This window comes from Brassica napus, chromosome A5 (genome assembly GCF_020379485.1).
Source record: "Brassica napus cultivar Da-Ae chromosome A5, Da-Ae, whole genome shotgun sequence".
NCBI lineage: Eukaryota > Viridiplantae > Streptophyta > Magnoliopsida > Brassicales > Brassicaceae > Brassica > Brassica napus.
The window spans coordinates 26,632,107-26,656,401 of record NC_063438.1 but is presented as its reverse complement, the minus strand read 5'-3'; the positions used below and the strand labels follow the sequence as shown (position 1 = coordinate 26,656,401).

The window sequence follows — 24,295 nt, the reverse complement described above, 5'->3', positions numbered from 1 at the left end:
GTGTCGCCAGCTCCCAATCTCCAATATGTTCTCACGAATAAATGGAATTGCAATATGTACTATTTCATCTCCACTCATTCTGCTAACGAGGCAAATGTATTTCCTTGCAGCCATAGATATGCGCATCTTTACCCTCTTCAGACTTCCCCAGTTTTTCTAGCAACATAGGAACTAAGTGTGGAAGAGCCTTCTTAATGAATTGGGGAAAGGATGAGTCACCACTATCAGGACTTTCATGCTGACAGTGTATCTCAAAATCACAGATGGAACTCTAGAACTCAAAATCATGTTCTGTCTCTTTTTTTTTGAGTAATATGTAAAATTTAGTTTTAGCAAAACAGATCCTGGCAGACGAAACTGCATTTATTGTACCACTAAACAACGTTTGATCGTTTTAATTAAAAGTTATGTTTCAAAAAAAAAACAAAGCGAAAAGATCGACCTTTTTCCTCTTTCATAAATAACACAGTCTCTTTTTTTTGAGTAATATGCAGTTTCATGCTGACAGTGTATTTCAAAATCATGTTCTATTTCTAGTAGCTAAGGCTATAGAAAATACTTTATCTGAAAAAGAAAAAAAAAACTTTTTCTGAATAAATTTTACATATTACTCAACAAAAAAAAAAGATACCATGTTATTTATGAGAGAGGGAAAAAGGTCGATCCTTTTCCAAAAAACGAACATTTTTCAAAAAATTGCATATTTCATCTGCAACAAAATAAATTACATGTATACATTTTATTCGGCCTTAAAGACCTGAACTAAAACGATCCAATAAAGATTTGGTTTAGAGTGGATACAAATCATATCATTTTTACCCCCATTAAATCTCATAATGAAAGATTTGTGGGTTTTAACCTAGACCTAAAAAGGTAAAAAATGGATCAAAATTTTAATCATTTTTGCCTAATATCTAATTCAGGTATATGACTTTGGATGTAAATGCTGGTATAAGGTAAAATCGACCCGGATCACCTTAAACTATATTCAAAATTTATAAAATAGACCAAAAATTTATCATGTAACCAAGCCAAAATATATGAAAATGATCCAAAAAATATTCAAAACACTAAAATTTACAAAGAAACTAACCTAGAAACATAAAAATTCAAAAAAATTACCCAAAAGATCCAAAATATTTCAAAGAAATCGACATGAAAACATGAAAAATACCTAAAAATAATTCATAAGACCCAAAAATCAAACCAAAATCGTTTATATTTGAATATTGTGGTTTTTTACATGTATAGAAATTATCTATCTAAACCGACCCGATCCGAAATCAACATGAAATTTTCTAAGTATATCCAGTTAGATTCAAATGTATAAGGTCAAAGGACCTGAACCGAAAAAAAATCCAACCCAAACTTAAAACAAACCAACGTAAACAATTTTTTTTCTTTTTTATCTTCTCCAATGGAATGTGCTTAGAATTCCGAGAGCCAGTCCTAAAAAAATTAGGAGTGCTATTGTTCATTTTATTTTAACAGAGATATAGTTTGAAATTATTTATTATTTTCAAAGAAAATTTTAGATTATTGATTGGAGAATTCTAATATTACTACAATCATTTTTATAAATACATTAAGTTTATTATGAAAAATTAAACTAACCCTTCTAAATTATTTAAAAATCATTTATAACATAATTATAAAAGTTTATAAATTCAACCACTCCCTAAATAATAAACCATAAACTCAAATATTATAATATTATTGGTTAAACATAATATTAAAAATAATACTTTATGGTATTTCAAATAATTCCTCATGGTTAACTTTAATGGCATTATGAAAAAAAACATTTTGTTATTATTATTATTTTATTCATCATAATAGCAAAAATCTATTAAATTTCTATATACTAATATTTTTTTTGTCGACTATATACTAATAATTTAACTTTGGATCTTTTGTTTTACATTTACATTTATATTTTATATATAACTATATGAATATATATATATATATATATATATATATATGTATGTAAATAAACGATTTTAGAAAAATTGAAGGCTCCACAAACGAGGATAACCCACAAGTTGGACCGTTTGCACGATTTTATCCAACTTTTTCAACTAGAGTCTTTGCATCACTCTTCTTTATGTAGCTTTAAGCCATTTGCATCTTCTCCTCCTTTGTCACTCTTCCTGCAATACTCTGTTTCTACTTCAGAACACTGTACTCTGACCTTATCAGTTTTCCCCCCCTCTATACTCACTGTGTCCTCAAGGAATAAACGAGAAAACTGATATTTGAAACCATTCCCATCTGCTATAACTTGGTGATTACAAACAACCAAGAGTTTACTAGAATTTATGACTGCTTCCATGATCCAGCTGACAGGTTTCTTCTGCAGTGTTATCACTGCCTCCATACTTATCATTGCTGGAATACTCAAACCATTGAGTAAGCTCCTCTTATCACACTTTACCAGTACTTGAGACCTCAAAGTCTAAGACATGACTTCTTGTTAATTACTCCAGTGCGTGCGACCTCTGTGATTTCATCATGACTATAACACCCACATGATGTTCCTGTAACCCAACTGCTTGACCAAGAGTTCCACCAGGATCAAAGGATCGTTTTGCCTCCAGTATTAACTCCAAACATCAGACAATTCATACTTCCACTTGATTCCATGCAATCCTTTGACCTTTAGATTTTGATCAGCGGATAGCTTCATCTGTTTCTTCCACCCATATAAAGATTTTCTAACTACTTCTCTAATCTACCACTAGAACGGAACAACATATGGAAGAGCTACAGTATCAGAAGCTTCTATACTAAGAGCCTGGTTCCAGACTTGCAGAGTCTCATCCAACAAAGTACTAGAAACTTTTTTTGGCTTCTTTGATAATCTCACACTAGACTGACCAAGTAGCCACTCTTGTTCTTCACTTACATCAAACTCATGCAACTCCTCCCTTTTGGGTACATTCAGTATCTGATCCAAATACTTCAAGTCTGAGTGAGGCCGCTTTTTCGCTGATGCCTCACCGTTTGAAATAGCTGAACAGTGGCTTTTGTGTTTTTGAGGATCAATGAAACCGTTTACTCTATGCTCATTGACCTCTGGATTACACACTGTTTCTTGCAACTCAGTAACAGGCTTCGGAGGAGTTTGATATGCTCCCAAGTTTCTTCCGTTCTCTACGGATGACACTGGTGAAGCAACTGGCTTATGTATCTTGTTTAGCCTAGATCCATTCTCTGACATAACAATTAAACAACCAGCTAAGAGACAAACAATAGTAGAATAATTAATCAACATTATTCACATTAAGAATGACTCACCATATAAGAATCCGTTCCTCTCATGATCCTTCCGTTTGCCAATATTCCTATTATCTACATATTTGAGTTTACTTTTGTTGATCGCCTCTGTGTTCTCTTCTTTGTTCTCTTGACTTGTGTACTTTGGTTCACTTTTCTTTCTCTCTTCGCTATCCAATGACTTATCACCCTTAGTCACACTTTGCTTGAGGTGATTCAGCTCTTGTAGCTCTTTTTTCCCCACTGGTTGAACCATAATCTCAGTTCCTTTCGGATCTCTCCAAGAGGATACTCGACCAACCGCACTTTCAGACCTTTTTCCCATGGGAAAATTCTCTGTAACTCCACAGGGAAAACTACTCTTCCCCACACTTTGACTCTCTCTAGCTTCTTCTTCTTCATTGCTAATCCTTCTTGCCAGGTCCTGTACAAACTTAGACTCCTCATTACCATTATTTTTGTCCTGAGAAGTCGTGCTCTTTTCTTTGTCTTTCTTATCTCTATGTTTCTCTTTTCTCTCCTTCCCTTCCTTATATCTATCTCTGCTTGTTTCTTTATCCTTTTTATCCTTTCTGTGCTTCTTTTCCTTCTTCTGCCTTTCCTGCAGATTTCAATCTACGACCTTAGAAAGATCACTATCACTATTTCAAAGGAGAGTAGTAGATTCTATGAGTTTAACCTTTATTAAAGAGTCTGCCTCCTCGGTTCTAACCTTCTTCTCATATCCTGGTGGTGGAAACGGGAAGCAACGAGACATTGGCACTTTTATCCCCCTCTCAAGTTTTCTTAAAGTGGTAATACTTTAAACCACTTCAGTTACTTTCTAGATCTTTTATCCCAGTGGCACCTAACCAGATCAGAGACTATGATCCAGCCCACCATATCCAACAAAATCTCACTTTAAAAGCTCCCAAACTTTCTTTACCATCACCCAATAGCCCATCAGATTAAGATATGAGCATCTCAAAGCACCTTATAGCCAGCCGACAACCTCTTTCCGACAGAATGTGAACAAAATTCCCGACAGATTTCACTTTATTCCGTTACAATCCAACAATCCCCGACAAGTCTTTAACCTCCGAGGGACGATCCTAGTAGTAATAAAACCAAATCAAAGTCCAATTCGAGGATCCGATCCAATCAAACCCTAAAAAATTTAAAAACCAATCGGAACACAAAATCACAAACCCCGAGGATTGCTTAGTGCAATTGGCGCAAGAGGAAGTAAGAAAAACAAAATCTTTGAGGAAATTCAGATAGAAACAAATCGTAAATTAGCTCTCTCGAGCATCGTTCGGATCAAAATTTTGCTAAAAACAACGAAAATTCACTGTCAGCTCGTGGGAAAATAGAAAACTAACGGTGCTCTTGGAAACAGTTTTGTTTTTGAAAATTGAAAATCATAAAAAAAAAACAAGATATGAAGGGAGATTGGAAGATCTTGGAGGAGAGAGAGAGAATGGTGAAATACAACGAAGAAAGTGAGAGACATCTCTCTCTATAAATCTCCATGTGTTGGTGATGAGTATGTATACTATCTATATACCTTCTCTTTCTTTCTGTGTATAGTGTTTGTGTCTCTCTTTTTTCTTTTTTGAATGTCGGGTTTGTTCTTCAACAAGACGAAAGAATCTCTCTCTCTCTAGAGAACCCCGACCAAAGAAAACAGAAACTTTGGTCTGAAGATGGCACACTGGTATTTATAATGAGAGGAAAACAAGAAAGGCTTTTTAGCCGTTTATTTGGGCCAAGCCCATTATCAATTACCATAGGTCCTTCGCCTAAGTGCAATTTTGATTTTGAGTGCAATTCAAGTCTTCAAATTTGATTTAGACAGAACTTGAACTCCTTATATAAAGATGCTACTGTTGACTTTTCTAATACATCGTTACACCCCCTATATAAAATCTAATCAAGTAATCAAACCATGGTAGAATGCTATAGCTACTTTGCCATGCTACAAATATTACACACTGATGTGTCCGCAGCCTGTGTGTCCGTCCTCGCAAAGATAGTCAAACTTTTCATAGTTCAAATCGAATATCACGCGTCAGACACACTGATGTGTCCGTGCTCGCAACAATATATATATCGAATAAATAGAATAATAATATCTGTAGCCGGTAGGAAGAGTGAAAGCAACCAAAAGAGAAAAAAAACATGTTGAGATAAGAGACATCAACTTTAGTGTCCCACAACAAACGAGGGAAATAATAAACTCTACCTAGCTTAAATCATCATGAGACTCTCTACGTAACCCACAAAATAGTTTGTTTCATGAAACCAATCTTTCTTTACATCAACTTCAAACTTCATCTTCTTAAAACTGTGTCCCTTGAAATCGTGGTGGATAATAGTAGCCTCACTTTCGGAATAGACAGGTGCAAAAATAGTATCATCCATATGATTAATAACACATTTCGTACGTAAATTAAGCCGGGGAAGATTATTGAAAGACTTCGCTTTGTACTCCTGTTTTCCTTCTTCGAAAACGAACAAATCAATTGACGGCACTAAGTGAGAACGTTGAATGGCTATGGCTACTTTGCCATGGTAGTTTATCAAAGTTTTATAACTGTTGAAATGTGAAAACGAAGCTTTCATTTCCTCAGAGGCTCTAGCAAAGATATTCAACTTCTCAGAGCTCAAATCGAATTTCATCAGACACATCAATCCTGCGTCTGTGCTCGCAATGTAGTACACAAACCCATCAATACACAGACAGCTAGACCAATCTGTGTGAGGAATGCCACAATCGATAAATCTCCATTTTTTAGGTTTAGCTCCTAATGTGAATACATGATAGCGATTAAACTGCAGCGTTGCGTGTCCTCCAAGATTATGGTGGGTGATACACAATACTTTGTACTGATTATTGACAGGATCATATCCGAAAAAGCGTCTGCCTATACTTCCTCCACTAGCGGCAAGCTTTGGTAAAGATACGGTCTTTCCGGTGCAAGGGTTGCATATGATATCACCAATGTTTATCAGACCATTAACGTAATATATAGGATGCCCGGCTTGACGGAGAGGAAAAGTTATTTTGGATAGAAAAGTGGTTGATATTGATGTTGATGACAACGATAGAGAAGATGAAGAGAAGAAGTTGAAGGTTAGGCGTCCCTTTTGGTAGTCGAATTCCTTTAAAACGAGCAGGAAACGCAAAGGCCAAGTCAAAGATCTTAATCTGATGAAACTCTTGCTGCTGATGATTTCTTGCCATGATTTAGATACGAGCATAAACCTAACTAGGGATTTTGAAGGCAACCGGCTAAGAATCTCAATCTGCAGATCCAAAGGAACAACAACATTGGTTCTCATCTTATTGCAAAGAGGGAGACTTCCTTGGATCATGGTCGTAAACCCTAGTTCTCTCCTCTCTCTACATCTTTCTTCCCATTTGATATTATTGTTTTAATAGAGACACAGTAAGGCGGCAGTAATATGGTTAATGGGCTTCCCACTTTCAAATTAAAAATCAAATCTGAAATAATAATAGAAATTGGACCGAACCGAACCAATGCATAGCCTCACAATCTTAAACCTTGCAACTCTTATAATTGGCAAAAAATACAAAAAGACACAAAAACAAGAAAAATGTTGTGTTGAAGAAAAAAGAAGACACTTGCCTGACAAATATCAAAGACGCAGAAGATGTTCTCTTTCTATTTCTTTTTCACAAGCATTGAGCATCCGCTTTGCGCAATGTACATGTATCCTCCAATTGTGAATTGACCAACCAAGTGAGCGTTTGTATGGTCAAATAACCCAAAAAAAAACTAAGTCCTTAATACCTCTCTACATCACCAAATCATCAGCAGAGTAGTAGTCGGCAATAAGACGGTACATGTAAGATGGGTTGTGTCCTCCCCTGTAACCCAAAACAGAACAACCATCATCAGCTTCACAACCAAAACGAAGTAATGCCATCAAAACGTACTAATCTAGAAGAAGGAAAAGAAATATAAATATGAGACTTACGTATCGGTTATGAATAGACTAACAAGGCTTGGTGGGACGTAATCGAATGTTGGGTTGACAACTTGAAGAAGGGGAGACCCGGAACCCGTTCCAAAATCCAGACAATCAGAGAATTCACCAAAATCCAACAGTTCAGAAGGAGATCTCAGCTCGTTTAGTAATACCTCCGGATTGTGAGGATAGAGTGGACATAGCTGTATATTATATATAAAAGCCTTAGGTCGAGTTTTCAGGTTTATGAGAGCAATCACTGGTTTGAACAACTTGAAACCAACCTTGTGACTACCGGCTAGAACCACAAATGGGACTGCGTGCTTTTTTGCTGCCAGGGCAGCCATGTTGACTCCAACAGGTCCTATAACTCCACCATTGGCCATCACTGCATGAGCTCCAATTATAACCTGTGCATTACCACATCAATTTTTAGAAGCCAGGGACATGAAAATTTAGATCTGGGCAGGACAAAAAATGTACCATATTCACTCGAGATATCATAGCAAACACTGCAGAGTCAGTGATCACAGTGGTCTGCAGACCTCTAGCTACCAATTCTTTTGCTAAGAGATGGCCCTGATACCTACCAATATAATAGAGTAGAATTGGAAGCCGATAAAACTGAGTTAAATGGACACTGACGATGGTAATGATGAAACGTAGGAAAAAGGAGACACTAAACCTTGGAGCACCTTCGGCGACAAATACACGAAATGATCTCTTTTTCTCCTTTGCAGCACACAGAAACTCAAGTACTGTTCTTGAGCTACCCAGGGTTAGAATCACCTCACTGATTAAAATAAAATGTATCATCAAGGAAAAATCACTGACAAACGAGCATATTGGTTCCCCATCTACTGCATGCCACATAAAATTAATGGTACATAGAAGAAAAGTACTTTTGATGTATATGCTCTATAGCTTGCTCGGCGATCTGCTCATGACAACCGGCAATCTCGAGGATAAGCTGATTGACTCCTTCTATAACATCATGCTTCAGCTTCCGAGTTATTGAACTTTTATCCGCAGCTAAAAGTACATTCACCACATTAATATCAACAAGTAATGAAAATATTCTAGCTACCAAACACAACATTAGCCTATATGATTCATCAAAATAATTTCAAACAAAGCGAGATGAACCACCTAAAACCAGACTGTAAAAACAGAAAATGAATATTTTGTTTACCTCTGTAACTCAGCAACACAAATTCACAGAGAAATCCAGCAATAGAACTACCAGAATCACAATGCTTTCTACAGTTCCTAAACTTTCCCAAGCCTAAAACTACCCATTTACACTCAAATTAAAGTCCCCGTCTTAGACAGTTCCAAAAGAAAACCATAAGCATCGAGGCTATAGCTAAACCAGGCAGCAAAAAGTTCTACTGATAAAAAAAAAATAACACTTGCAAAGAAGAGACACAGCCATGGAGAAAGGTACACTTACTTTTGCTTTCGGAATCAGCACCGGACGACGAAGTGTAAGGAACAGCCGCAGACTCAGGAGTCCCCTCGAGAAGCGTTTGCAAAGACGGAGGGCGTAACGTACTCCTAGCTGCAGCTGCAGCAACCGCCGCAGACATAGCAGAATACCCAACTCCTTTGCAATTATCATCTTCACCATCGTCATCACTACCATCAAGCAAGTCCAAACCAGCCATAGCTGCCGTAGCTAAAGAGAGATCCTCCTCCCTTATGATATGCAACACCCGTCTCACTACATTCCCCACCGCAAGCTCTACAGAAATCATCATATCCAACAAAAAAATCATTCCTTTGATTCATGAAGAGAAATTACACAAGTTGGAATCACAACATACCAACAGGATTTGCAGCGACCAGTTGTTCACCGACGGCTTTCACAGCATCGATAAGAGCTAAAGCTTGGTTTGAGTGAGGCACTCGCTGTTGAGATATCACTGACCTGAGTAGCTCTACGGTGCATTTGGCTGTAGCCTGTGAGCCTTCGATCTTACTGTATAAACAAACGTATGATCAAATCAGAAACTCTCTTAACAAAGGGTTTTACGAATTATAGAAATGTATACCGTTTTCTGAGCTTGTTAACAAACTCCAACACCGTTGATTGTACGTCTGGCATCTTCCTTATCCAAATTCACTGAGAAAATTTGAAACCAGAGGCGTTAGATTCCATAAACCCAAATCACGCGCGATTCGCGGCAGGAGAGAGATTAAATGTCTCCAAGGGGAAGGAGAGGGAGATGAGAGATAAGGATGTATGCTTACCGGCGAATACGCGACGGTGGCGAATGATAAGGAGCTGAAGTAGACAGAATATTCCGGCGAGAGAGAGAAACGGAATTGAAAAAGATGACCAGTTTGTTTACAATTCATTCACTATAGTGAGAAATGGGAGTTTGATAGGTCTAAAGATTTGGGCCTTTTGGGCTTTAAAGATGAAAGCCCAACGAAAGCCTCGCTAAATGACCATTTTCCAAAAGAACTGGTTGTTTGATTTTACACCAAAAGAAACTAATTGTTTGATTTTTCTTTAAACGTTTGGTTGATTATGTTATTACAACCATAACGATATATTACATAAACGATTTTATAGCAGACAATTCTATCATTTTGTAAAAATACATTTCTTAGCCGTTTTATAAAATTAATCTCTGATGATATGCCATACATCATGTTGAAAAAATCACTTATAACCATTTTTCTATAATCTGCAGAATTTACATTTTTTAGAGTTTGAAGTCTAAACCTTTGGATGTAAAAGCATCAATAAATCCTTAGTTAAACCGCGGGACTAAGGCTTCCACAGTTGTTTGATTTTGTTGAATGAGTTGATTATTTTTTATAATTCAACTTTTATTTTCATGGTTGGTTCGGATTTTATTATGGTTTTTCAAATATGAAAACTAAAGCAACTAAACCGACAAAATTTAACACTCCTTATTTCTTTATAAGGACACCATTCTTATTCGGCCGTAGAAACAACTGCAAACTAAGTAAAAAGCTATACAAGAAATAATTGCCTGAGAGATTCAGCAGAAACTTCTTATATACACACTACACCAAAGGATCATGAAGCTTTGGCCAAGCTGGTTCATATGCTTCTGTTCTCTTGCTCTTCTGCATTACCATTCTCCTTGAGCTTATACGTTCCCTCTACATACAACTCCGTGTCCCAAAGAAACGTCCCAAACGCCACAGCCTCCAAAACCAACCGCTTCAAACTCGAATACGACGTCACAATCGTCTCATCACTCTCCTCCGCGCCAAAAAGAGCCAAACTCTGCTTCTCTATCAGATTCCTCGCTTCCTCCGTCCTAGGCCTCGCGCACCTCCGCAGCGTCTCGGCGTCAAACCCCGTGATGTAATGCCTCAGCTGCTCCTTGGCCGAGATCGGCGAAGTGCCCGTCGTGAACGAGGAGCCAAACACGGGACCTTTCAGGTACCCACTTCCGTGGAGATCCGACAAGGAACACTCGAGCTGGTGCCTTAGGGAAGCGGATTTCAAGAAGTAACCGTACAAGATGGAGGCGTCGTATACGTTTCTAAGATGAAGCTTCTGTATCTGCGTCGTCGCCCAGTTGTCAGTCACGCATGCGTTGACGCGTAGCCCGATGACTGCGCAGACATGTTCTTTGATGAGCTCGAGGGCGTCGCAGGTGTGGATTGATTCTAGCTCCCAGTCTTTGGTGGGCCAGATCTCAAGTCTTCCGTTGTAGATGCATCTAGAGAGCTTAGGAGCGAGAGGGACTCGTATCTCGGAGTATTTGTAGAATATTAGCATGTACATTATGTCTTGGACTGCTGTTTTGCAGTAACGTTCCTTGAGATTAGCTATCCTTCTGCCAACCACACAAAAAAAAATCAGGAAATTAGGGTTTAGTAAAAACAGAGTATAAGATGGTCTAACATGCAACAAAGAGCTGTAGAAACAACACAATAATTGGAGACAAAGCTGATAACACATGCAGGAATCTAAATAGATGAGCGAAACAGTGTTAACATGAATAATCACAAGAAAAGTAACAAAACTTGCTTCGCAAGGCAGGGTATGAAAAAGCACAAAAAGCACCAAACAATCATAGCTGTATGCGTCTCTTGTTTCAGTTATCCATATCATCAGTATGATTCTAAGATCACTACAAACAGAATTAAACTAATCAAACACAAAAGATTCAGATAACTCATATTCAGAATGTACAAACAAGCTTGCGTGCTGAATACGAAAACAGTAAGTATATAAAAGATTTTGTGAACTTTAGGAGACTAAGAATAAGTAAAAGTTGACGGACCTGTGGAGAGTAGCTTCATCAGAACCAGAGCTTAGAGCCATACGAGCCAAAGCTGCTTCACGCTCCTCTGCCAGCTGCTTGAGCTCATCAGCAGCCGCGTAGTGAAACAACTGCCTCTTGTTAAGCAACACGCTTCTCAGAAACCTCCCCTGAGACGATCGCAGCTCAAGCGGCGCGTTGAGGCTGCTTCCAGGCTCGCACCGGCTCTGCCCCGCCGTCGCAACCACAACCATCGACCTATACTGAACCTTCCGCATCGCCGGGAGGGAAAATACTCCTCCGCCACCGCCACCGCCTCCGCCTCCATCGCCGCTCTGTCTCCTCAAACGCGAGGGGAGAAACGAGAGCGCCGCTTGATTTGAGAGACAAGTATCCATCGAAAGCGATTGAGCAAAACGAAAAACCTAGAATGAGTTGTAAAGGGTCAGTGGTGGAGAGAGTTACGGAGAAGACTGATTTTTTTCAGCGGATTAGTGGGAGAAAGTGGCGTATTTTTTGGATAAGGCTTGAGAGAGTATCTTTTTAAAATATTCTTCTCTATTTGCAATTTTTCAAAATAAACTGATTCTCTTTTTTTTTTTTTTTTTTTTTTTCTGTGGGCTCCTTGGAGTCGGTCACGACTCACGACTCACGGTGCTTGGCTCCTATTCTCTTATCTCCAACTTGACAGGTGGCTACATCTCATTGGCTGTTAGGTAATTACTCGATTTATATTTTAAATCTTATTCTCGAGTTTATCCTCTTTTGACTGCATGCATCTCTCTGATTGACCCACTTGTCTGATAGTATAGTGTGTAAATAGCATGGAGAAACTTCGAGATTCCTAGTCATATTCATGATAGTCAGGTGGTTAATATTTGTATATGTAAGCCCATAGATTATAGTGTTATAGTGGTCTTCTGGTGTAGATTGGCACCTAATTTCAATTATTGACAATGATATAAAACAGATTAAAGATGGCCCGTCGTTTTTTTTTGTCTTTCAATATTATGTGGTTGGACCTCTTCGTGTTGTCTAAAGCCACCTTGTATATAAAATAAAACACATCCAATATCTCAACTACAAGCATCAAGTTACTTATCAGTTTTGATTATTTGGTTTAGTACTTTAGTGCTAGTTAAGTTTAAAATCATCACCTCAACTGCACTTGAAACACGGCTTCGAGTACAAATAATAAGCAAAATTTGTACCATTTTCACTTGTAAACTGGAACTGATACAGCTCGTTATTGTGGTAACCATTAATCGTTTTCCCTATAATAAAGTTATCTTAGTTTTGATTTACCGTCCGGCTAACATACTACAGTATTATCTTGACATAATGACATATTACATTGAACTTTGCTTTCTGAAAATATGCTTCCCATATTGGAAGCATACACTTATAAATTTTATAAGTAGAAACAGCGCTTTTTTTTAGAATCAGCGTACTGAATGAGCAATGGCTCGTGAATCGTGTTATTGAATTATTAATTGATAAGATAAGCCTGCAAAAAAAAAACTGATAAGATAAGTGGTGCTCCTGTCACAGCCGAGTACATTATTTGCCTGACGTCTGTTGTCACTTTGGGTCCACAACCTGCTGTAGAGTTTACCCATTCCTCAAAAAGTTGGACTCAAATATGGTAATAGGAGACAGTGACTGAAATTCAAGACTACCAAGGCTATGTTAGATTTAGAGTATGAATGTTAAATTTAGAGCTTGGATTTGGTTAAATAAAAAGGAAAACAAAAGACGTTGGACTAGGATTTGTGCTGGCGTTAAATATTTGTATTAACATACTAGGGTCGGCCCGCCCTACGGGCGGGATGTATGTTAAATAAAAATTGAACCGGAATAGTATATATTTATATTATAGAACACTATACATATTAGTTATTTTTTTTACATGTTTTGGTATTAGCAAACTAATAGAACTATACAATTATATTTATATATTATTTTACATGTATTTATTGTCTATCAGAGTGTTGATCATATGAAGAGAATGTTATGGGCTTGGTAATTAATTTTTGACTCTTTCTGTGTATATTATTTTTGAAATTTAATAATGATTATTGATTGATATACATGTCCTTACATCAGAATTTTGGATGTATAGTTTTGACCTAGCAATATTATGGGTGTACAATCTATTACTATTATTTTTATATGTTTCTACGTATAAAATAAGAGTCTTCTGTGGACCAACTGTAAAAATGAAAACAGAGTGAAGACTCTCAACATAGTTCTGATTGTAGTTTTGCAAATGATGTTGTTGCTGAAGCATTAAAGTGGATGATAATTAGTGGGATGCTACCTCCTGTGTCTTCGTGAACCTGTACGGCAGCCTGTTGCTTTCACTGCAAGTAATGAGATGTTTCAAGTACGCAGTGCCCAAGAATGGGTGAGGTCAGTTCATGTAAACAAAATCAGGTTGATATTGATGTATTATTTAAACGTGTAGATCTAACCTGGGTAGATATTCTGGAGCTGTGTAACCTTGTATACCAATGACTGCAGTTGTCACGTGTGAACGGTCATCTTTTGGACCTTCTCTGGTCAGTCCAAAATCTGAGAGTTTGGCGTTGAATCCTGAATCAAGAAGGATATTTGATGCTTTGAAGTCTCTATAAATGACTTGGTTCTTAGCATCATGCGAGAAACATAGTCCTCGAGCAGCACCAATCGCGATTTTCATACGTAGTAACCAAGAAAGCACATTGGAACCTCCTAGAATGAGCACAACTCAGGCCATGAGGAATGTGGAGGATAAAACCATAAGTGTTGGATTTAGAAAAGAGTTTCTTTACTTACTTTCAAACAAATGATTTTCAAAGATTCCATTAGGCATATACTCATAGATAAGAAGACAGTTCTCGTCTTCCAAAGAGTAGCCAATCAATTTCACCAGATTTGGATGATGCAATCTCCCTAGATAATTCACTTCCCTCTTGTGGAGAAGACAATATAAAAGTAAAACATTTTCATTATATTAGCCTCTAGAAAAAATCCAGGGCCGGTCCTAGACAGTCTGCCAGAAAAAACATTTGCTTTAGCTTCTAAATTTTGAAGAGTACTATACATACACCTTATGATTCCCAAATTGTCAATTTTTTTTTTATGATTAGCCTAAAATTGTTATTGAAAATAAGCTTACCTGCCACTCCTTGTGGCTCTGAAACCCTTCAGTTTTAAGCATCTTAACAGCAACAGCGAGGTCGATTCGAGGTCCACCATTAATACAACACTTGTAAACAAACCCGAACCCTCCTTCTCCAATGAGACTCTCTGGACAGACGTTTCCTGTAGCATTATTTAGCTCGTCTAACGTAAAGGACTTCAAATGTTGGGAATGGATTACGACGTCTCCTTCTTTGCTCGGTGCATGTAGAGCGCTGCCAGCTTCACTCTTTCTTGTAATCAGAGGTTTTAAACTCCACGGATACGAAAGATTTGAGATTCTTTCAGTATCACTATCACCTTCTGAACCATGACAGTGCCACATTCTTACATCAAAATGGGAAATTATGAACCGAAAAGTTAACTACTTCAAGAACATGGTGTCATGGCAAATTAATTATGAGGCGCTCTTTTTCTCTCTCACGGTGAATCAAAAGGTCACTTGGTGCTGTGACCTCTAGGAAGGCTCGGTGGTCTTGGTGGCTCGCCAGTATCCATGGCCTCCACGCTCTGTTATGAGGACGACGGAGAGGAGGTCTGGTTCCGCGGGTTAGACATCGAGATCTAGGGTTTGTGTCTCGATTGAAGTGAGGGTTGTCACCGACGGAGGTTCCTTTCCGGGGATGGCAGTTTCATGGGCTGTGTTCCTTCTGGTGTGACTTCTCCTTGCCTCCGTGAAAGAAGAAGATGCGTGTGTCTAGTCGGACTTGAGAGGTGGAGACGACTCGACGCGACTGCCGTGGTTAAGGTTTTCAGGCGCTTAGGTTTTTCGATTCCGGCGCAGGTGGCCGCGGGACTCCTCCGACGGTGGCTGAATCTGACGGCAAGTGTTGAAGGAGCTTCGAACTGGCTTGGACACCTGGTTTCTACGATGTCACGACAGTCTGTTGGTTCTTCCGCCGGTGTTCATCGGAGCGGAACAAATTTTAAGCTTTACGTTAAAAGCCCACAGTTGGAGCCCATCAGATTTCAGACGAAAATGAAGTGATGCGTTTTGTGAAACGGGACACGTGTCGACACCACAGAAGTCGACTTTCTGACCTGGCGCTGAGGTGGCGCAACAGGAGAGAGGCAAACAATTTTATATATAGATAGATTTATTCGTTCGCATTTAATTTACTTTCTTCAGGGTTAGATTTAGTCTTCTTTTGTTTTCTTTTATTTTTCTTTTGGTCTGGTCATGTGACTCATGTCTATGATATGAAGTTGTGAATTCTCAAGTAACGTACAAGTACAATCCTTACACCTTTGTATAAAAGCGAAGAGCAAAGACATAAAGTTCATATGTTGACTTTTTTATTTACTGAAAAGTGAAAAGGGTTATGGTATCGTATTCTTTAGAGCATCATCACGTTAGCAGCAGGCCCGTCTTATTTATTTGATGGACCCTATGCAAACTTTTATGTTGCAGGACAATTAAAACAATTTCGCAAAAAAAAAGGCCTTAAAGTTGAGTTGTTTACGCTGAGAGACACATTGTGTCTTTTGTTCACTCTTAAAGATACTTTGTAGTTATAACACACAAAGTTGGGACATGTATCTTTGTTGCTGTCCAAAAAGTCGTTCGCTTATAAACCAGCGTGAATGGGAAGAGCATGTTCTCTTTAAAGAACCAAACCAGATCATAAATCTCGTTGGAATAAATGAAACAAGGGAAAAAGTAAAAGCAGTTGTCTGGGTTTGAGTGTTTCTATCATGCCCGTCGGATCATTTTTTTAAAAACGATCTAATGGCTCAGAAAAGCCTTATTGTTTTCGCTTGTAATTAATAGCTACCGTAATAAATGCGTCTTCTTCGACAACTCTTTGCTCTGAGTTTGAGATTAGGTGGGTGAAGTGTCATGAATGACATGGTTGTGGTTGTAGATGTTTTGGTTTGCTTAAGCTTTATTTTGCATGGACGACATGATTATGGTTGTGGTATGTATGTTCAGTCTAGTCGTTTGAATGTAATGGCTACTTTAAGGCCAATGTTAGGATGGACATGGTTAGCATAACAGTACTGTGGGTTGTGTTTTGTTGTGGACCTGGTTGTTTAGGGTGTGTATGTCATGAAAGTGTTGTTGTGGTTAAGTGGGTGTGGTTAGTGTGACAGGTTTAGTGGTTTGATTGTGGTGCAAGACGGGTGTTGTGGTTCATTATGGATGACATGTTGGTGGTTGGCATGTGGTAACCAAAAAGCTTTAGTGGAATGTGTTATGACTTAGTTATGAAGGTGGTGTAGTGGTTGTGGTCAGTTTCAATTTTGTAGTAGAGGAAGAATTCAATTTTAGGGTGTGGTTGTGGTCTGGGTTTGAGATTAGGTGGGTGAAGTGTCATGGATGACAGGGTTGTGGTTGTAGATGTTTTGGTTTGCTTAAGCTTTGTTTTGCGTGGACGACATGATTATGGTTGTGGTAGGTATGTTCAGTCTAGTCGTTTGAATGTAGGGACTACTTTGAGGCCAGGGTTAGGATGGACGTGGTTAACATAACAATATTGTGGGTTGTGTTTTGTTGTGGACCGCTTGTTTAGGGTGTGGATGTCGTGAAAGTGTTGTTGTGGTTAAGTGGGTGTGGTTAGTGTGAAGCTTTTCTGGGCTGAGAAACGTAAAAATCTCAAGAACTTCTGAGACGATGATATGGTGAAACAGAGATGCAAATCCGGAAAGGAGAGACAGGAAATCAAAGAGACAAGGGTTTGGGGAGGTTTGATTTGGACCGGAACGCTAAAGAACTTCTGGGGCGACAAGCGGAAGGCGAGACGATGATATGGTGAAACAGAGAGGGGGATTCGGAGAGGAGAATCAGAAAATCGAAGAGAGAAGGGTTGGGGAAGGTCTGATTTGAGTTCAATTTCAGATCATCTTTCTGGATCAAGGAGAAGACGCCGGAGCATGAGGTTAGGGTTCATCGGGGGTTGAAGAAGATAAATCAAAAATGTGAAAAGGGAAAAAGTAAAAGCAGTCGTAGGTTGTAAAAAATAAAAGAAAAGGAAGCAAAATGTTTTTGGTTAACTAGATTGGTCTGTTTCTAGTTGAGGGTTATATTAATAAAGACAGCATGAGAAAATGTGCTATAGCACAATGTGCCTTTGAATGAAATTGATAACACAAAATGTGTATCTGAGAGTAAAAATTTCCCTAAAGTTTTGAAAATACGTTAATTTCCGACATAGAAAATTTAGACCCTGAGCAAATGCACCTATTGGTTCTTGCACACGGTAAGAGCAGACAAAAATCAATTTATTACCTAAGAGTTTTTATTATTCGAGGGGGAACAAATTAAATAAACAACATCTTGCAGTTTCTAGTAAAGCCATACACATCTTGCGGTTTCACGTGCCAGGTCTGCTAATCAGAGCCGTAACACCTTGCGGTCTTTCCTCGTATGTCTCTCTCTTCACGACACTGTCGTAACTCGTAAGTCGTCACAATGTCACGCTCGGAAACTCGCAGCGTCCGTAGCCTGGTCAAACAACAATTTAGCAAACCCGAAATCATTCTCCGGTTTAAACATAACCGGAACTAATTTGACACGAATTAGTTTGTTTAATGACTTTAGCAATTGACTAACCTGGATCTTTAATGGTCTGAGTGGCGAGCCCATTGAAGTAACAAGTCCCACCGACCTTCCGAAAGCTAGCCCAATAAGAGCTAAACGCGTAGCTAGCGTGGAAAACCATCAAATCCGGTTTGTGACATGATCCACCCGGTTTAATCGAATCACAGGTATTATTCCCCTGCGAGCAAGCGTACGATAGAGCATCACCAAGCTGAGTCCAATTCGCTCCTTTCGCCACAACGCACCATATCTTCCCCTTGTACCCCTCATTATTCTCCGGCGCCGGCAAAGACTCCTTATACTCCGTCGTCTTCCCCGACAACTCAATCTCGTAAACCTGACTCCCGTTCGGATGCAAGAGCCCGAAATGCCGCTCCGTACCCGGACCCGTTTTCTGATTCTCGTTGTAAAGCGCGAAAATAAACGACGGGAGAACCTTCCCGGGCCTCGCCGGAGTACCAACAGGCGGCTCGGCGGCGAGTTTCTTGACCACATTACGGTTATAAGTGGCGGCGTTGTAGATATTCGCTCCGATTTGGTCGTAGTCTCCGTTATTGGGCCAGCCCGTTTCCGCGACCCAGATCCGAAGATCCGGATACCCGAGGCGCTTCATCGCGAAGACGAAAGCGTCGATCATCTGATCAAAGAGGTTGTGGTAAGTAAGATTCGTCACCGGATCCATTACAGTTACGTTGGTGGACTCGAAAAGGGCGTAATCGAGATTTATATGGGCCGGGTCTTGGGCCCAAGCGAAGTACGGGTACACGTCGACGAATAAAAACGATTTCGTCCGGTTTAAGAATTGTAGCATCGGTTTCATAACCGAACCGGAAATATCGGACCGGAACTCGCCGCTGGAAGGTGGATAGGAGGAGTTGAGAACGTCCATGGCGAGGGTGGTCCCCACTTTGACTTTTTTAACGCCGAGGGTCTTCAACGAGCGTTGGATCTTGCGCATTGCTGGAACTAGAGCGGATTTGAGCTCGGAGTCTTGGGAGGAGAGGATCTCGTTGCCGACGAGGAGGTAGCGGATCTTGGTGGAGGGGTAGAAAGGGAGGACGTTGGATTTGATCCAGTCGTCGGAGAGGGTTTTGGATTTGGTTATGTTGACGATGAGCTCGTTGGGGACCATTACGGAGACGACGATGTCGGTGGCGTTTAGTGCGGCGAGGATTGATGGGTTGGCGTCGTAAAGCTTGACGCTTTTCGCGTTTAGGGATTTGATGAGGGTGACTGAGTCGGAGGGGGACGGGAGGTTGTTTCCGAGCTGGCCGTAGTTGACTCCTGGTCGGCCGGAGAACTTGGCTCCTGTGAGAAAAAAAGATTGACATTTTGGATGAGATATTAAGCCGCCGTTAGTGGAGGTGGTGAGAGGTGGTTATACCTGAAATGGAGATGAGGAGGGAGAGAGTGAGGAGATGCAGAACACTCATGATGGTGGAGCTGATAGCTGTGTTCTTCTCCTTCTTCGTTTGTGGAGAAGATATGAGTTTTTGGTAGGAACGTAGGAGAGAAGAGTGGAGATATTTAATGGCTAGTGTTTGCGTGCTCCACATAAAAAAAAAAGACTGGTTTGAGTATTGAGTAAGATAGTACAATGCAGTGTATTAATTAGATACAATGTTTTTTTTTATTGTTTATATTAAAAGAAGACTGGTAAAGTGGTAAATCTTTTTAGTTGTAGAAACTGTATTTAACATGATGCATGACCAGTTTTTTAACCTCGGGTGTAGTACGGTGAATACTTACTTTCTGAAGAACTTGCCAAAACACACAATGTAGAAAATGACAGAACACCTTACACAGCTGGTTAACATTAGAGACTATCAATTCCAAATTTCAAGTGTATATAACTAGAAAGACTGTTTCTTACCCAAGTCGACATTTACCATTCGATTTTTAATACTCATGTTTTGGTTTGGTTTTTACTTTTTAGTGTAGGTCATATTTTAATGGTACTTGTGTAATTAGCCAGTGGGAGTGGGGTAATTGAAGAACTATTATCACATGATTTTAAAATCATTTGAACCAGGAATGATTTGAACTCTCATTGTTCATTAAAAATGTATTAATATTGATTCCTCTAGTAAGTAGTAGTATTAATTAAAATAGTAATAATCTCGGGTCTTTCAACGAGTTGGCAATTGTTTGGAGAGAAAAGGGTGTTATGAATATAAATACTCATACTACAAAACAGTGTTCATCGGTGTCTTAATTCTAGACAAATCTCAACGGTCGTCTTGTAATAAAGAAGTAAAAGTTCAATGAGAGTTGAGAAAAACGAAAAAGTAACGTTCTTGTGCTTTAATGATGTGACGTGACATTTTGCTCAAGATCTGGTTTGTTCATTACAATAATAATGACAATAAACAAATCATACAAATACTCAGCAAATTTCAGGTCTGGTAAACCAAAATCAATGGTAATGGTGGTTTAAATTAGCCGTCCGAATCAATATGTCAACCTAATTAGATTGGATATGTGACATATGTGTACGAGTAAGGATAATAGACATTGATTTCCAAATCTCAAACAAAGTTATAAGAAACCAAAACGACATTATAGTGCCCCTCCCTCTTACAGAATCTCTCTTTATCTTCTTCCTTTTGTACTTTTGTCCTTTTTTCTTTCTCTGAGAATTATTCTTTGTTAGATACTTTCTATGTGGGAGTAGATCTCTAATATGGGTCTGCTTTCATGGTTCAGTCACTTATCTTATATGAAATCTAATTTTAGCTTCCACCCTTCTGTGTATTTGTTTATGCAATAATAACTTGTTTTGAATACTTTTAACAATTATATTTGTATTCTTTGATACTTCTGTTCATAATGTCTAGAATATTTCTGTAGGTATGTTGTTTCAGTTTACTGTATGCTTAGAGCATCTCTAAAACAAACTCTATAACTCCAAATATATAGTTTTTTGCTCTCCAAAAAGGAACTTCAAATTTGAAGAGTGAAACTTCAAATATAGAGTTTCACTTTTTAAAACTTCAAATTTGAAGTTTCATCTTTTTTATTTGCATTTTGGTCCTTACAATTATACATCATATTTTTAATTCTTAAATATTTTTTTGTTTATTGTTTTAATCCTTAAAACTTTTATATGTCATAAATATTTCAAAGTTGTTTTATAAATTTAATTTTTACACATGAAATTAAATAAAAAAATTTAAAACAATATTTATAATATTTTAAAACTAGAATTAAACAACAAGAATATTAAAAAAACCATAATACAAACTTATTAAAAAGACACATGAAGACATAATTATTACTCTAATAGTATGGTAAATTTGCTCCGGAACCTCCAAAATCTCCAAAATATTGTCCAAACAAATTTTGTGTAACCAAAGATGATTGTTGTTGTTGCTCTTGACGCATTTTTCGTATGATTCTTTCTTGTTCAGATCGAATGTATTCACGAATATTAACATCATTGATAGAAGCTAAGTTTTTTAGCAATATTTTATTTTCCTCTTTTACTTCTTTAAAAGCTAACTTTTTTGCTTCATTTTGTAGTCGTAATTTAATCATCTCATGACATTTTTTCCTGCTTGTTGTACTTTCGTTTAAAAGATCAAAGATTTTTTCGTTTAATGATATCAAACTATCAGCAGCCATATTGTGAGGATATCCGATTTCAATAATTTTTGGCTCGTAATCTACAAATAAAAAATAAAGAGAATCATTTCTTACTTCGAAATGCACTAGTTGATCATATATGAGAGCATTATGGAAATAATTTTATGGAATAATGTAATATTTGCTTGCAGTTTAATATTTAATTATGTACTTTTATTTATAATTTTATATTTTAGTGTAAGATTTTTTTAATTAATATTTCTGTAATATTTATATATATGTACTAGTTATTTATAGAAGTTTTATGAATTTACATCAACTATGACAAATATAAGGACCATAGTGTAAAATATAAATAATTTTGAAGTTAGGTTTGAAGTTTTACTTTTGGAGAAGAACACATTGAAACTTCAAATATAGAGTTTTGGAAACTTTAAAATAGAGTTTCTTTTTGGAGATGCTCTTATGCACGTAGAAAACTTAACATAGGTTTTTCTTTTTTTTTTCTTTTTTTTTATTGAAAAAAGAAAAACATAGGTTTTTTAAGTCCTTTAACATATCTTTAACCCGTGTGATATAACTTTGAGAAATTACATAATCTATTCAAAAGCCCAAAACATGAATCCCTTGTGCTGGATTATAGTTTAATAGTTGATTTGTTTGTGCGGAACAAGTAGCCCCCAACAATAGTCCACGTCTTAGTAAGTTGTAGTAAAAGCCCATGTTGGTATTCGCAGAATTAATTGCGGCCCATTCTATTGAATAGTTATAACTTGCGCAACATTCACTCATTCAGTAGGAGATCAGCAACAGATAAACCAAAACTTTTGAGATATCGTATATATATACGTGTGTGATCGTCCTGCTTCGCCCGAACATTCGGTTTGCGTGTTATCATCATTTTTTATTATTGCGCCTAACATTGGTTAATCAAATTTCAAAGACTAGGTTATTGATTAGACATTTTGTGCTTGGATACTTTGTTGTCGAAGGTTCTGGTTTCTATAGTAGGTGAAATAGAAAGAGACGTTGTGTTCTATGAAGAATCTTTGAAAGATTACAATTGGATCTACATAATTTCCAGAAATCACGGTGTTATCCCACTATATAAAAGCTCTATTTAATCAAAATTGGCTTTTTAGCTCATAACCACTCATATTAGACTTTTTAATGTGTCTTTTCTGTTGAAGAACTTGCCACAACACACAACGTAGAAAATGACAGAACACCTCACCCAGCTGGTTAACACTAGCAACGATCAAATCAAAAAATTCAAATAACGTGATCTAACATTTAATTTGACATTGACGAGGTTGCGTAATATATAAAAATCAAGCTTAGCTAAGATTTGATGTTTTTTTATATCAAAAAGCTTTTTTATTACTCAAACAAGATTTTATGTTGCTTTATTAGTCATGAATAGGCTATCTATAGTACTACATGTTAATCGTTTGAAATAAATCATTAAAACACTTGAGGAAATTACACATAATTTTGTACAAATATATATGTCACGCTATGTAAACCGGGCTGCAAAGAAAGAAAGAAAATTTAATATCAACTTTTCAGATTTAATGTCACAACCTGTATACGAATCAAAACAGTAACTTTTATGAGACCTTAGTTAGTCTATAGATTTTGAAAAAAATTCAAAAATATAAAAATTCTGTTTTAATGCATAACTGCATTATTCACTAATATATCATGAAGGTTAAAGAGGTTTGAAATTTTTGTTCTCTCCATTTCCCTAGAAAATAACGATTTTATAGTGGTTACTCCACCAATTTAGGGAGTATTATGAAGTTTTTACTAAATTAATTGACAAAAATTAAAACAATGCCCATGTACCATGAAAATAATTTTAATATACATTAATACAAATATAGAATGTGTTTAAAAATTTTAAAACAACTCCAAAAATCATAGGCTTCATTATTAGAGCATTTACCGAAAAATTCAGTATTTTCGTAGGGGGTTAACTCATAGATTTTCAAAAAAATTCAAAAATATAAGAATTCTATTTTAATGCATAGTTGCATCCTTCAGTAACATATGATGACGGTCAAAGAGGTTTGGACCTTTTGTTGTCTCCATTTCCCTAGAAAATAGCGATTTTATAGTGGTTAGTCCACCAATTTAGGGGGTATTATGAAGTTTTACTAATTTAATTGACAAAAAGATTAAAACGATGCCCATGTACCATGAAATGAGTTTAATATACATTAATACAAATGTAGAATGCGTTTAGAAATTTTAAAACAATCCCAAAGATCATATGCTTCATTATTAGAGCATTTACCGAAAAATTCAGTATTTTCGTAGGTGTTAGCACATATATTTTGAGAAAAATTCATAAATATGAAATTTCTGTTTTAATGCATAGTTGCATCCTTTAATAACATATGATTAAGGTCAAAGAGGTTTGAAACTTTTGTTGTCTCCCTTTTCCTAGAAAATAACGATTTTATAGTGATTA

The 24,295-nt window shown here is 37.4% G+C and overlaps 5 protein-coding genes across 7 annotated transcripts; all 5 read right to left on the bottom strand.

Annotated features, from left to right (window-relative positions):
- Positions 1-1,978: 1,978 nt before the first annotated feature.
- Positions 1,979-6,637, bottom strand: LOC106452955. 3 transcript variants are annotated; one of them, XR_007339592.1, is made up of 3 exons: positions 4,826-6,637; positions 3,301-4,370; positions 2,991-3,216 (listed from the first exon to the last, which is right to left on the bottom strand). XR_007339592.1 is itself a non-coding variant. In XM_048780067.1 (2 exons), the coding sequence occupies exons 1-2, from the start codon at positions 3,602-3,604 to the stop codon at positions 2,741-2,743; spliced, it is 780 nt and encodes a 259-aa protein (XP_048636024.1). In that variant the 5' UTR covers positions 3,605-4,997; the 3' UTR covers positions 1,979-2,740. The 3 variants fall into 3 exon arrangements, 1 of the variants encoding a protein (XP_048636024.1); XM_048780067.1 differs by having other exon boundaries at positions 1,979-3,216; positions 3,301-4,997; XR_007339591.1 differs by having other exon boundaries at positions 3,301-6,637.
- A 123-nt stretch (positions 6,638-6,760) lies between these two features.
- Positions 6,761-9,695, bottom strand: LOC106452954 (translation initiation factor eIF-2B subunit beta). The gene is made up of 10 exons (XM_013895155.3): positions 9,508-9,695; positions 9,309-9,379; positions 9,081-9,235; positions 8,708-8,998; positions 8,157-8,286; positions 7,940-8,047; positions 7,738-7,840; positions 7,539-7,664; positions 7,264-7,457; positions 6,761-7,153 (listed from the first exon to the last, which is right to left on the bottom strand). The coding sequence occupies exons 2-10, from the start codon at positions 9,359-9,361 to the stop codon at positions 7,081-7,083; spliced, it is 1,233 nt and encodes a 410-aa protein (XP_013750609.1). The 5' UTR covers positions 9,362-9,379; positions 9,508-9,695; the 3' UTR covers positions 6,761-7,080.
- Positions 9,696-10,155: 460 nt separating this feature from the next.
- LOC106452953 (UV-B-induced protein At3g17800, chloroplastic) lies at positions 10,156-12,154 on the bottom strand. Its single transcript, XM_013895154.3, has 2 exons — positions 11,532-12,154; positions 10,156-11,081 (listed from the first exon to the last, which is right to left on the bottom strand). The coding sequence occupies exons 1-2, from the start codon at positions 11,906-11,908 to the stop codon at positions 10,334-10,336; spliced, it is 1,125 nt and encodes a 374-aa protein (XP_013750608.2). The 5' UTR covers positions 11,909-12,154; the 3' UTR covers positions 10,156-10,333.
- A 1,408-nt stretch (positions 12,155-13,562) lies between these two features.
- Positions 13,563-15,724, bottom strand: LOC111202888 (probable serine/threonine-protein kinase PBL3). Its single transcript, XM_022696024.2, has 4 exons — positions 14,671-15,724; positions 14,328-14,463; positions 13,985-14,243; positions 13,563-13,873 (listed from the first exon to the last, which is right to left on the bottom strand). Exons 1-4 carry the CDS (start codon positions 15,016-15,018, stop codon positions 13,816-13,818), a joined length of 801 nt encoding a protein of 266 aa, XP_022551745.2. The 5' UTR covers positions 15,019-15,724; the 3' UTR covers positions 13,563-13,815.
- A 2,174-nt stretch (positions 15,725-17,898) lies between these two features.
- Positions 17,899-19,842, bottom strand: LOC106452952 (probable glucan endo-1,3-beta-glucosidase A6). The gene is made up of 3 exons (XM_048780066.1): positions 19,619-19,842; positions 18,247-19,542; positions 17,899-18,138 (listed from the first exon to the last, which is right to left on the bottom strand). The coding sequence occupies exons 1-3, from the start codon at positions 19,788-19,790 to the stop codon at positions 18,101-18,103; spliced, it is 1,506 nt and encodes a 501-aa protein (XP_048636023.1). The 5' UTR covers positions 19,791-19,842; the 3' UTR covers positions 17,899-18,100.
- Positions 19,843-24,295: the final 4,453 nt, after the last annotated feature.

What these genes read in the sequence shown, in the direction of transcription:
- LOC106452955 (XM_048780067.1), bottom strand. Translation starts at nt 3,604, where the DNA reads ATGGGAAAAAGGTCTGAAAGTGCGGTTGGTCGAGTATCCTCTTGGAGA. An exon ending in GAGGAACGGATTCTTATATG is followed by an intron (nt 3,217 to 3,300) that starts GTGAGTCATTCT and finishes TTGTTATGTCAG; the next exon opens with AGAATGGATCTAGGCTAAAC.
- LOC106452954 (XM_013895155.3), bottom strand. Translation starts at nt 9,361, where the DNA reads ATGCCAGACGTACAATCAACGGTGTTGGAGTTTGTTAACAAGCTCAGA. An exon ending in TGATATCTCGAGTGAATATG is followed by an intron (nt 7,665 to 7,737) that starts GTACATTTTTTG and finishes GGTAATGCACAG; the next exon opens with GTTATAATTGGAGCTCATGC. An exon ending in AGTCTATTCATAACCGATAC is followed by an intron (nt 7,154 to 7,263) that starts GTAAGTCTCATA and finishes TTTGGGTTACAG; the next exon opens with GGGAGGACACAACCCATCTT.
- LOC106452953 (XM_013895154.3), bottom strand. Translation starts at nt 11,908, where the DNA reads ATGGATACTTGTCTCTCAAATCAAGCGGCGCTCTCGTTTCTCCCCTCG. An exon ending in GATGAAGCTACTCTCCACAG is followed by an intron (nt 11,082 to 11,531) that starts GTCCGTCAACTT and finishes TGTGGTTGGCAG; the next exon opens with AAGGATAGCTAATCTCAAGG.
- LOC111202888 (XM_022696024.2), bottom strand. Translation starts at nt 15,018, where the DNA reads ATGTGGCACTGTCATGGTTCAGAAGGTGATAGTGATACTGAAAGAATC. An exon ending in AGAGCCACAAGGAGTGGCAG is followed by an intron (nt 14,464 to 14,670) that starts GTAAGCTTATTT and finishes CTTCTCCACAAG; the next exon opens with AGGGAAGTGAATTATCTAGG. An exon ending in TGAAAATCATTTGTTTGAAA is followed by an intron (nt 14,244 to 14,327) that starts GTAAGTAAAGAA and finishes TGCTCATTCTAG; the next exon opens with GAGGTTCCAATGTGCTTTCT.
- LOC106452952 (XM_048780066.1), bottom strand. Translation starts at nt 19,790, where the DNA reads ATGTGGAGCACGCAAACACTAGCCATTAAATATCTCCACTCTTCTCTC. An exon ending in CCTCCTCATCTCCATTTCAG is followed by an intron (nt 19,543 to 19,618) that starts GTATAACCACCT and finishes TTTTTCTCACAG; the next exon opens with GAGCCAAGTTCTCCGGCCGA. An exon ending in TCAGACCATTAAAGATCCAG is followed by an intron (nt 18,139 to 18,246) that starts GTTAGTCAATTG and finishes TTGTTTGACCAG; the next exon opens with GCTACGGACGCTGCGAGTTT.